The 10,515-nt window shown below is 39.9% G+C and overlaps 2 protein-coding genes and 1 long non-coding RNA gene across 3 annotated transcripts; all 3 read left to right on the top strand.

The window, feature by feature from the left end:
• The first annotated feature begins 201 nt into the window (after positions 1-201).
• LOC143908888 (uncharacterized) lies at positions 202-391 on the top strand. Its single transcript, XR_013260292.1, has 2 exons — positions 202-277; positions 346-391. It is a non-coding gene; the product is annotated as an uncharacterized LOC143908888 (long non-coding RNA).
• Positions 392-882: 491 nt separating this feature from the next.
• Positions 883-1,395, top strand: LOC143908875 (uncharacterized). Its single transcript, XM_077426707.1, has one exon. The coding sequence runs from the start codon at positions 883-885 to the stop codon at positions 1,393-1,395; it is 513 nt and encodes a 170-aa protein (XP_077282833.1).
• Positions 1,396-3,127: 1,732 nt separating this feature from the next.
• On the top strand, positions 3,128-7,322 carry LOC143908882 (uncharacterized; the record flags this gene model as incomplete). Its single annotated transcript, XM_077426711.1, has 6 exons — positions 3,128-3,496; positions 4,587-4,800; positions 4,887-4,943; positions 5,045-5,149; positions 5,237-5,525; positions 5,719-7,322. Coding segments are annotated over 6 exons (1,068 nt in total), but the record flags the coding sequence as incomplete, so codon positions are not given.
• Positions 7,323-10,515: the final 3,193 nt, after the last annotated feature.

Genomic DNA, 10,515 nt, shown 5'->3' with positions numbered 1-10,515 from the left:
TTATCTCTCACGATTGAGTATCTTTTCGTCGCCAACAGTATTTAATCGTTCAGATCTTAATATTTAATTTATAATTATACATTTAAGTAAACAATAAACGAAGACAGCTTAACAAAAGGGAAGGGTAAATAAAAAGGAAATTATTTTTAACCATATTATATACATTTATTTTTCATGTAGCGCATTATACACAATAGTATCCAAAGTGTTCGAGAGCGCTCGGTAGCGCAAGATAGCGCGCGGTAGAGGACGACCACAAAAGAAACGGAGAGGAACAGCAAGTACCGAAATACAAAGTTTAATGTTCAATATATGTACAGTTATTTACACGAGTTTCCCTTTCAGGCAAAATACCGTGAGCGCGCACAGAGTTTAGCTCGGCGAAAGCGGCGATATAGCGATTAAGCTAGCGAAAAGCGGTGATAAGCGGTAAAGCAAGGCGATTGTGTAACGATACTAGCGGTGATTTGCGAGCGAAATCGATCCCGCGGCGCAGCGGCGGTCCTTTTAACTCCTCCGAGGCGAAACTCCCTCCCTGCAGGTTTCTCAGAATTTCGGGAGGGTGATTGGCCGTTGGAGTCTCGCGTCATGGAGCTGACGTTACCGTTTGCGTGGTGACCCGACGGGGTCGTCACCTGTTTTCGAGTGCTTTGTGTATAGCATGGGGACGACCACGGCGTGTTACGAGCAGGAGGACGCCTGAAGCACGCTCCGCTACCTCACGATGAGAAGCACCCAATGATCGTCCCACCATCTTCATGGCTCACTCGATTACTGATCGACTCCTGCCACCGTCGAACGCTGCACGGGGGAGTGCAGCTCACTCTCGGGCTCCTCCGCCTTCGATTCTGGATCTCTCGATGTCGGACCGTGGTCAAACAGATGCTGCATCGGTGCGTCACGTGCACGCGATGGCGAGCGGCCACACCGCAGCCGCCCATGGGAAATCTTCCTCGAGGACGAGTCACACCAGCGCGCCCGTTCCTCCGGACCGGCTTGGACTACGCCGGCCCCATTCTCATCCGCACGAGCCGGGGACGAGGGCACAAGGCCCACAAGGCCTTCATCGCCGTGTTCGTCTGCCTCAGCTCCAAGGCAGTGCATCTCGACGTGGTCTCCGACTATACGACGGATGCATTTCTAGCTGCATTCCGTCGCTTCACAGCACGTCGAGGCCTCTGCGAGGAGATTTACTCGGACTGCGGCACCAACTTCGTCGGCGCTGACCGAGTTCTCCGAGATATGTTCCGCGCGTCATCCGCCGACGGCCGTCGCATCGCCCATTCTGTCACCTCCGAAGGTGTGAAATGGCACTTTAATCCGCCTGAAGCACCACACTTCGGCGGACTTTGGGAGGCAGCGGTGAAATCCACGAAACATCACCTGCGCGAGTGATCGGAGAGAGCACACTCACTTTCGAGGAAATGTCCACGTTCTTCGCACAAGTCGAAGCCTGCCTGAATTCACGACCGCTGCAGGCTTTATCTGACGACCCGGACGATATTTCCGCACTCACACCGGGGCATTTCCTGATCGGCTCCCCGCTGCTGGCCGTGCCCAAGCCTTCACTCGAAGAGACTGCCGACGGCACGCTATCCCGGTGGCAGCACATTCAGAAAATGCGCGATCACTTCTGGTCTCGATGGTCACGGGAATATATCCACGGGATGACAGCCCGGCCGAAGTGGCACAAAACCGAGGACGTCCCGGACGTGGGAGCCTTGTGCCTCGTACGCTCCGAAAACACTCCGCCGAGTCGATGGCCTCTCGCCCGGATCGTGAGACTGCACCCAGGGACGACGGCGTGGTCCGCGTTGCAAAGATTCGGACAGCCACCTCAGAGCTCGTGCGCCCGCTGTGCAAGCTCGTGCTACTTCCCTGGATCAAGGACCAGCCGCCGCCGACGGATGCGTGAGCCACTCGACATTCACGATTGTTTAATTGTCGGTCTCGGCCCTCAGCCTATGTTAATCGTCGTTATCGGCCCTCAGCCTATGCTCAATTGTCTTTGTCGGCCCTCTGCCAATGTTTAATTATCTTCGTTGGCCTTCTGCCACTATTCACAGTTCACGTCGCAAATTACTTTCGCGCATCACTTTCACATACCACGAACTCGCGTTACGCATGTATCGCGAATATTTATGGGCGGAATTCATAGACCAAACTTGAAAGTCAAGACGGTCTTAAGCTCGTTCTCAAGACTACGATCGATTCATAGTTCTTGCTTAAGACCGACTTTCAAGTTTAATCTTGAGCTCGGTCTTAAGTAAGCAAATAACGTTGCATAGATAAATCTTAAGACCAAAATGGCATTATTCAATGCACAGTTCTTACTTAAGATTTGTCTTGAACCAGTCTTGGTCAAGTCGACCAAATAGTCAACTTAAGACGGTTTTGTCAGGTTATGTGCTACATTGGCTGCTTTGGGATTGCTGGGGATGCGTCATTCTCGCCGTCGTGGCCGGTGGCCGTCATCATCGTGTCGTGTATCGCGAGTCGCGACGATTAACCTTAAAGAGAGCGACGGGTGCAGTGGTGGTGTTTTCCCTCCGAGGAGGTACAACGAATAAACTCGAGTCGCCGATACTCGAGGCGAAGAGGTGTGACGAGGAAAGTGCGTAGTCATCGGTGTGAGAGCCGAGCAGCCGAGAACGACGAGGAAGAGCAGAGGGAGCGAGTGCGAAAGGGGAGAGCGAGAGAGCGAGAGAGAGAGAGAGGGACAGCGGACAGGCCGAAGCCAGGAATTCCGACGACCGCGGCTTCATCTGGGAGCTCCACAAGTAGCAACGGTTTCGTCGGTAAGTATCGAAGTTGACGCGAGGGGTGGAGAAGTTAAGACGGTTGTCAGGTTATGTGCTACAATGGGTGCGTTCAGCCGATACTCTGCTAGCCTAGCAATCGTGAGCAGTCGCTCGTTTTCGCTCGTTTCCTCTCCTTTGACCCAATGGATTAAAAGGAGAGGAAACGAGCGAAAACGAGCGACTGCTCACGATTGCTAGGCTAGCGGAGTATCGGCTGAACGCACCAATTGCATTGCGAGTGGTGATATTCCAGTGTAGGGATTGCGTCGTTCTCGCCGTCATCATCGCATCGTGTACCGCGACGATTAACCGACGATTAACCTTAAAGAGAGCGACGGGTGCAGTGGTGGTGTTTTCCCTCCGAGGAGGTACAACGAATAAACTCGAGTCGCCGATACTCGAGGCGAAGAGGTGTGACGAGGAAAGTGCGTAGTCATCGATGTGAAAGCCGAGCAGCCGAGAACGACGAGGAAGAGCAGAGGGAGCGAAGCGTCACAAGCCGGGAATTTCGACGACCGCGGCTTCGTCAGGGAGCTCCAGAAGTGGCAACGATTTCGTCGGGAAGTATTGAAGTTGGCGCGAGGGACGGAGAAGTCTGCTGTGGTCTGGCTCTGGTGGTAGCGGCGGAAGTGGAAGCCGCTGCAGTAACCTCCTTGAGACACTCGAGGCCAGGAGAGCTGCAACGGGCACGGACAGTGTGTTAAACGAAAATTTTTTACAATGTCAACTAAAAGAGTTATTTATTTCGATTTAGAGAAGCAAGTGTTTCTCGAAATTTTAAAAAAGTATAAGCATACTATTGAGTCAAAAGGAACAAATTCGTCAACATTAAAAGAAAAATCAGAAGCTTGGTTTATAATTACACAGGAATATAATGAGTCTCCATTAATTTCTAATAAGGTATTATAAGATAAACAAACTCTTTTTCTTTGCCAATGAATAATAAAATGCGGGGGATTCGTTTATTTCGACCAAACTGGCAATCTTTATTAAGTTGATAAATTCGAGGAACTGCTGTATGAAATATACTTCAAATACCTTACCGTTATTTGACAATTGACTTATTTTTAATATTAATCTACGCACAAAACATGTAAATGTTCCATTTCATTATTTTTGACTTGATGTTTTCTTAAATCACTTTACACATATTCAATATTATATTGTTTTAGTTCTTAGATTTAGATTTATTGCTGACATAATGTCCGAACTAACGAAATGTTTTATAAAGGCTGTGGTCCACTTGATACTACAAATGCTTTGAAGCATTCTTCTTCTCCTTCTTTCTTTATTGAAAGAAAAAAGAAAAGGAATGCTTCAAACATTTGTATGGTTGATTAGCACAACGTTTCGACGGGGATTCCAGTTCTTATCAAGTACACTTTATCGTTTATACGCTTTTGGCTGCGGTCCCCTTGACGTTACAAATGCTTTGAAGCATTTTTCTTCCTTTTTCTTTCTATGAAAAAAGAAGGAGAAGAACGCTTCAAAGCATTTGTAGTGTCAAGTGGACCACAACTTTTATCAAACATTTCGTTAGTTGGGACATTATGTCAGCAATAAATCTAAAATCTATAAAGAACTGAAACAATATAATATTGAATATGTAAAATGAATTAAGAAAACATCAAGTCAAAAATAATGAAATAGAACATTTACATGTTTTGTGCGTAGATTAATATTAAAAATAATGCCAAATAACGGTAAAGTATTTGAAGTATATTTCATACAGCAGTTCCTCGAATTTATTTATTTTTCTTAATATTAGGATGTTTTATGTTGCAGAGAGATGTTTCACAATTAAAGAAATACTGGTCTAACTTGAAACAACAAAACAAGAACATTTTAACAGCTGAAAGACAAGCAAGATTTCTTACTGGTGGAGGGCCACAAAAAAATGTTGGTGAAGTCGATTCAAATGTGTTAGACATAATACCTAGCCTTTTGACTACAGCACCAACAATGTCTTCGAGTAATTTTACAAGGAATGAGTCTACAGGTACTATTAAAATGTTTTTAAATAATACATATAAATTTGTTAATAAAATTATTTGTCAAATAAATAAATAAAATTTATTATTTTAGATCGACAAAAAGAAATTTTTAAAGCAGTTAAGCAAAATAAATCAGCATCTGACTTAAGTAAGTTAAAAATTAATTAATTTAAAATTAATTTAAAATCACAATTTTTTACAATATAATGATAAGATTAGTATTATGTTAATTGTATATTTTTTTTCCAGATAATATATTGATCGAGGTAGACGAGGACGATAGTGATGGCGAAAATTTATACTCAATTCTTCATGAAGAAGAGAATATACAGGAAGAGCTTAATAAACAATCTGGTAAGAAAATACCAAACGTTATTTAAAATTAATACTGTTTAAAAAAATACTTTTAATATTTAAATGCAACTTAAAATTATGTTTCAGATGTAATGACTAATGAAAAAAAAAATATATATCTTGATTCAAAGAGAACAAATCATACGGACTCATTAAACTCTACATCAAAAAAGTCGAAAGTGGATAGAAGTAACGTAATATGTGAAAAAGAATTAGAGTTAGCAAATATTAAGATCAATCATGAAATCGAAATATGTCAATTAAGAAAGGAACGTGAAGAGTTCATAAATGAATTAACAGTTAGAAAATTATTATTAGAGGAAAAAGAATTAAAAGAGCGAGTAAAATTAGCGAAGTTTCAAGCTCAAAAAGAGATGTAAGTAATTACTTATTTTTTTATTAAATAATTAAATAATTTATCATATTTAAAATTTGAATGTAATTAAATTTGGGAATAAGAGCCAATTGACTCTTATTGCCAAATTTATATAACTAGATTTGAATTTTTTATATAGAGAAAGAGCCTTCATATATCTATTTAATAAATAATTTATATTTTTTTATTTTAGGGGCCCTAATTATTTTTCAGATGATGACAAGTAAATAATTGTTTGCCACGTGATGGATTCGCCGCATTCGTGTCGAGACTCATTGCATTCGCGTAGCAGCGACGGTTCGTTAGACGGTTTAGGGAAGAAGTCTCGAAGGAACAAACTGAAACCTCGGGCCGAAGCGAAGAGGGATCATTTGTGCGCTGGAAGCAGTTCCGACGAAGACTGTCGCAATCTCATGCACGCAAGACTGGCGCGTCCTCCGGCATTATCCTGGCCGCGTCATAATTTATGCGAACAACGGTGCGCGGCGATCCCCGGCGTTGCCCCCATCGATCATCCTCGTATCTGCTGAAGACGTCAGGAGAGGAGGTGGCATCTCGAGGCTGCAGCGCCGAGGTTGCATCCGACTCGTACGAACGAGCTGTGGCGCGGCGCATTACGCGCACACCTCCTCCAGAGGCCTATTACGGCCGGTGAAGCACCGCGCGCGCGACTTTCTCCCCAATTCCTCTGCACTCTGCATTCCGCCGTAGATCACGCGCTCGTTAGCTACGGTCTCGTCTCCGCGCGGATGTGCCTCCACTGAATCCCACCTTGTTTTACCACCAACAAGGTAGGATGCCTGGGTTTCGCGATCGCATGCACGCCGGGCGCGTACTACTTTAATGGAAAGTATGTCAACCGCTCGCGCTCGCGAGAGGAGAGGATGGGTCCGCGATCAGATTATCCGATAATAATATCGGATAAGCGTCTTTGTTGGCGGCAGCGTCCGGGCGAGAGCAATTACGCGTGTTACGTTTAGGCGCGAGCCTCGTCATCGAGAGCGTCGGAGGATGTCGGTGAGAGTATACTCTCGATCGGAGATTCTTCGATCGGCGTGCAATCATTTATCCTCGCTCGGTAGCTCGAAGATGTAGATAACAGTTTAGTTTAGATGTAGATAACAGTTTAGTTTCAGTTATTTGATAAATTAAATTTACGCGAAAGATGCAAGAATGAGGTCAACGTTTTATTCTTTTTCGATTTCAACGAAAATTTGAGATTTATTACTGAAGTATTCAATTTATTATGATGCATCTTAAGTCTTGCGTTTTATTTTGATTTTTTTATTTATATATGTTTAAAATTTATATAAAATTATTTAAATTTCGGTTGAAATTATAGAGTACAAATTTTCCTTTAAAAATCCAGAGAGACAGACTGTGATTTTAGACTTCAACAGAAATTCGAGGCTGAATAAGTAATACTAATAAGTAATAGTAATAAGTAATATTTAGTATAGTAATAAGTAATAGTAATAAGTAATACTTTACATTTATTGAAAAAAAAGGAGTTTTTGTAAAGAAATCGATCGAGATTGCCGCAAGTATTATCTCTAATATTAAGGTGTTATTTAATGAAAATAAAGTTTTTGAATATCAAATCATATAATAATGTGTATTAAATTCCTTCCTTTTTTGTATATAATAATTGTTTATTAACAATCGACTATCGATTTTACGGCGACCGTCATCTATTGCTTGTTAACCATAGCGGATTGTTAACCAAATCTGCAGTTTTATCTCGCAATTTTCATTTCACGCGTAGGATTTCGAAAAATAAAAAAGAAGCAATTAAAACCGTATAATTTATTCTTGATAAGAGGTAAGTACTACAGATTCTTTACAGATATCAAGAGACACGGTGGTGTCTCGCGCTAAGTACGCGTGGAGCGAGACGCACCGGACTCTTACGTGAACGCACGAGTTGCGAGTACTCGAGATTTTGAGATCTCAATAACGAGTGAACGGATCAAGTTCTAAGTAGGCTTGATCGATAGCTTGGGGTCGATTTGGGGGGGGGGGTACGTGTTTTTATTTTACATAATTACATAATAACATTCTTATTTATTTAACTTATATTAATTTATAATAATCTATACGACCGTATAAACATAATAACATATTGTATATTATTATTTCATTATTACTGTACTATATTACTATATACATTTTAGATAAAAACATGGAATTAAATAATATATATGGTCAATTTGACATCAATTTATTTGACACGTCTGATTCATCTTCGGATGACGAGCATAATGATGAAATTCGAATAATACGTGTAAAACGATATATTCGAGATACGATGGATCCATTCACTGCCTACCGCGAACATGAATTTCATCTTAGATATAGATTTTCAAAAAATTGTGTCATGAACGGATTATTGCCTTTAGTCGTCGAAAGTTTAACAAAGCCTGATAATCGAGGTCTGCCGATTGATCCAGTTATCCAATTGCTTATTTGTTTACGATTTTATGCTACTGGCAGTTTTCAGGTAATTTTCTATAATGCATCTTCAAACATTAAAGTAAAACAGTACAAATATGTTTAATATATTTGTTTCATAATTTATTATTTAGACAGTAAATGGAGATCTTATGGTATTATCACAACCGACAATAAGCAGGATTGTGTTTAGAGTAACAATTGTATTAGCAACTTATTTAAATACTTATGTAAAATTTACAACAAACCAAGCAGCCATTCAGGAAAATAGAAGACTCTTTAAAGAGTTAGGGTATGGACAAGGAGCTATTGGACTTCCTCATATTGATGGAGCGATAGATTGCACCCATATAAGACTAGTAGGTAACAATTTTGGAGGACTTGCTGAAACATACAGAAACAGAAAAGGATATTTTTCTTTAAATGTCCAGGTAAAAATATGATATTGAATAATATATATATATAAGAGGGTGAAAGCCGTATGTAGTAATGCAAGTCAAGTTTTCAAACTATTGATTTGTGTGTATAAGTGCAATCTATATTGTATAGCACGCATCTGTATAATCAGTATTTTAAAAAACTTGACTTACGTTCATGCTCTAAACCAAAAAATTGAATAGAAATCGTAATGTGCAAAAAGGAATTAAAATTAATCATGAAATCAAAATGTGTCAATTAATATGAGAAAGAAACGTGAAGAATTAATAAATAAATTGACAAAATTATTATTAGAGGAAAAAGAACTACAAGAGCGAGTGAAATTAGCAAAACTCCTCAAAGAGAGATGTGTAATTATTTATTTTTTACTATAAAGTTTTCACACCATCATATATAACGTATACAGGGTGTCACCTATAGAATTTACGCCCATTATTTACACAGCGATATTTATTATCAAAAATTGAGTTAAAAAGTCCTAAGCCATTTTTTTCTATAATACTTAGTAATTATTGAGTAAAATCAATCTCAGCGCAGTCCTTTAGCCGACTGTACGTCAGTGAGCCGCGCGCCTGGTAGTATGAATGAGCGTACACTGGCCCGGTTAAAAGACAGTGCCGGGGGCCTATTACGTATCTTTTCACGAGGTAAAAATCCAAAAAGTGAGAGAATTTACTAGAGTATCTACGGTTTCATTGGCTGAAATCTAGTAAATCTATTCACTTTTCGCATTTTCACCTCATGAAAAGATACGTAATAGGCCCCCTGATTGGATTGACTTTACTCAATAATTACTATTTTGCTAAGCATTATAGAAAAAAATGACTCAGAACTTTTTGACTCAATTAACTCAACTTGACTCATTAACTTTTTCTCATTTTTTTACTCTTTGTGTAAAAGGCTATTGTGGGACCACGAATGGAATTTTTGGACCTTGTCCCAGAATGGCCTGGAAGTCAACACGACAGCCGAATCTTCCAAAATTCTCGAGTTTTTATGAGATATCAACAACGCGAATTAACAGGAATGTTGATTGGAGATGCAGGATATCCTTGTCTCCCATTTCTTTTGACACCCTTTAGAAACCCACAGAATGAAGAAGAACAGAGGTAAAGAGAAGAAAAGAGAGTAATTGTAAATAAATTTGACCATAGAAAGATAGAAATTAGGCAATGAGAGAACAATGCGATTATTAGTGCGTGAAAAGTCAGAAAGACAATAATTTAATATTTGTAAAAAGATATAAGCGCGAATGTTTAAGCCGACTCCGCTTTAAGTCATCTTCAACGATGTAACAAAGTGAAAAATAAAAGTTTATATCTCATGCTCCATATTTGTTTTGCTTCTTGATGGTGTGATCAGAACGCCTTACAAATAGAACCAGAATAGAAAGTCTGCGATTACGTGATTTTATTTTACACTTTGTGACATCGCTGAAGATAGCTTAAAGCGGAGCCAAAAACGTTCGCGCTTATGTATCTTTAAAAATATTTAATTATTGTCTGTTTGACTTTTCACGCACTAATAACCGCGTTGTTCTTTCTTTGCCCAATTATTATCTTTCTATGGTTAATTTTCGAGAAACCTAAATTTAATTGTCGTTTAATTTAAATTTTAATATGTCGTTTAAAAGTATTTAGTATTATATAATAAGAGTATATAATAAATAATATATTTCATTACATACAGATATAATGTAATTCAATCACGAACGAGGATGGTTGTTGAGAGAACGTTTGGAGTTTGGAAGAGACGATTTCCTTGCTTAGCAAGAGGATTGTCTTTAAAACTTATTACCTGTACAGCAGTTGTTTCAGCTTGTGCAGTTTTGCACAATTTATCCTTACAATTTAAAGATATTCTCCCAGAAGATCCAGATGATGATGCAATTGTAAATGATGCAATTGAAAATGTTGAAGAATTGCATCATAATGATCCTCATTGGCAGCCTGCTGATGGTTTTCTTGTTAGACAGAACGTAGTTCGAAATTTGTTCCAGTGATTTACGAACAATATCCTCTATTTTACGTTTCCATGCGTTTGTTGCCTTGCAAAATCCATTGTGACCTTAGAGAGAATTCACACCTTGGCAGAATAGCAG

Source organism: Temnothorax americanus, unplaced genomic scaffold (genome assembly GCF_048541705.1).
Source record: "Temnothorax americanus isolate GAGA-0224 unplaced genomic scaffold, ASM4854170v1 Scaffold119, whole genome shotgun sequence".
In the NCBI taxonomy this organism is placed as follows: domain Eukaryota; kingdom Metazoa; phylum Arthropoda; class Insecta; order Hymenoptera; family Formicidae; genus Temnothorax; species Temnothorax americanus.
Note: the sequence above shows the minus strand (reverse complement) of the source record. Positions and strands in the feature narration are given on the sequence as shown.

Coding starts and splice junctions, on each gene's coding strand:
- LOC143908875 (XM_077426707.1), top strand. CDS start 883: ATGCTGCATCGGTGCGTCACGTGCACGCGATGGCGAGCGGCCACACCG.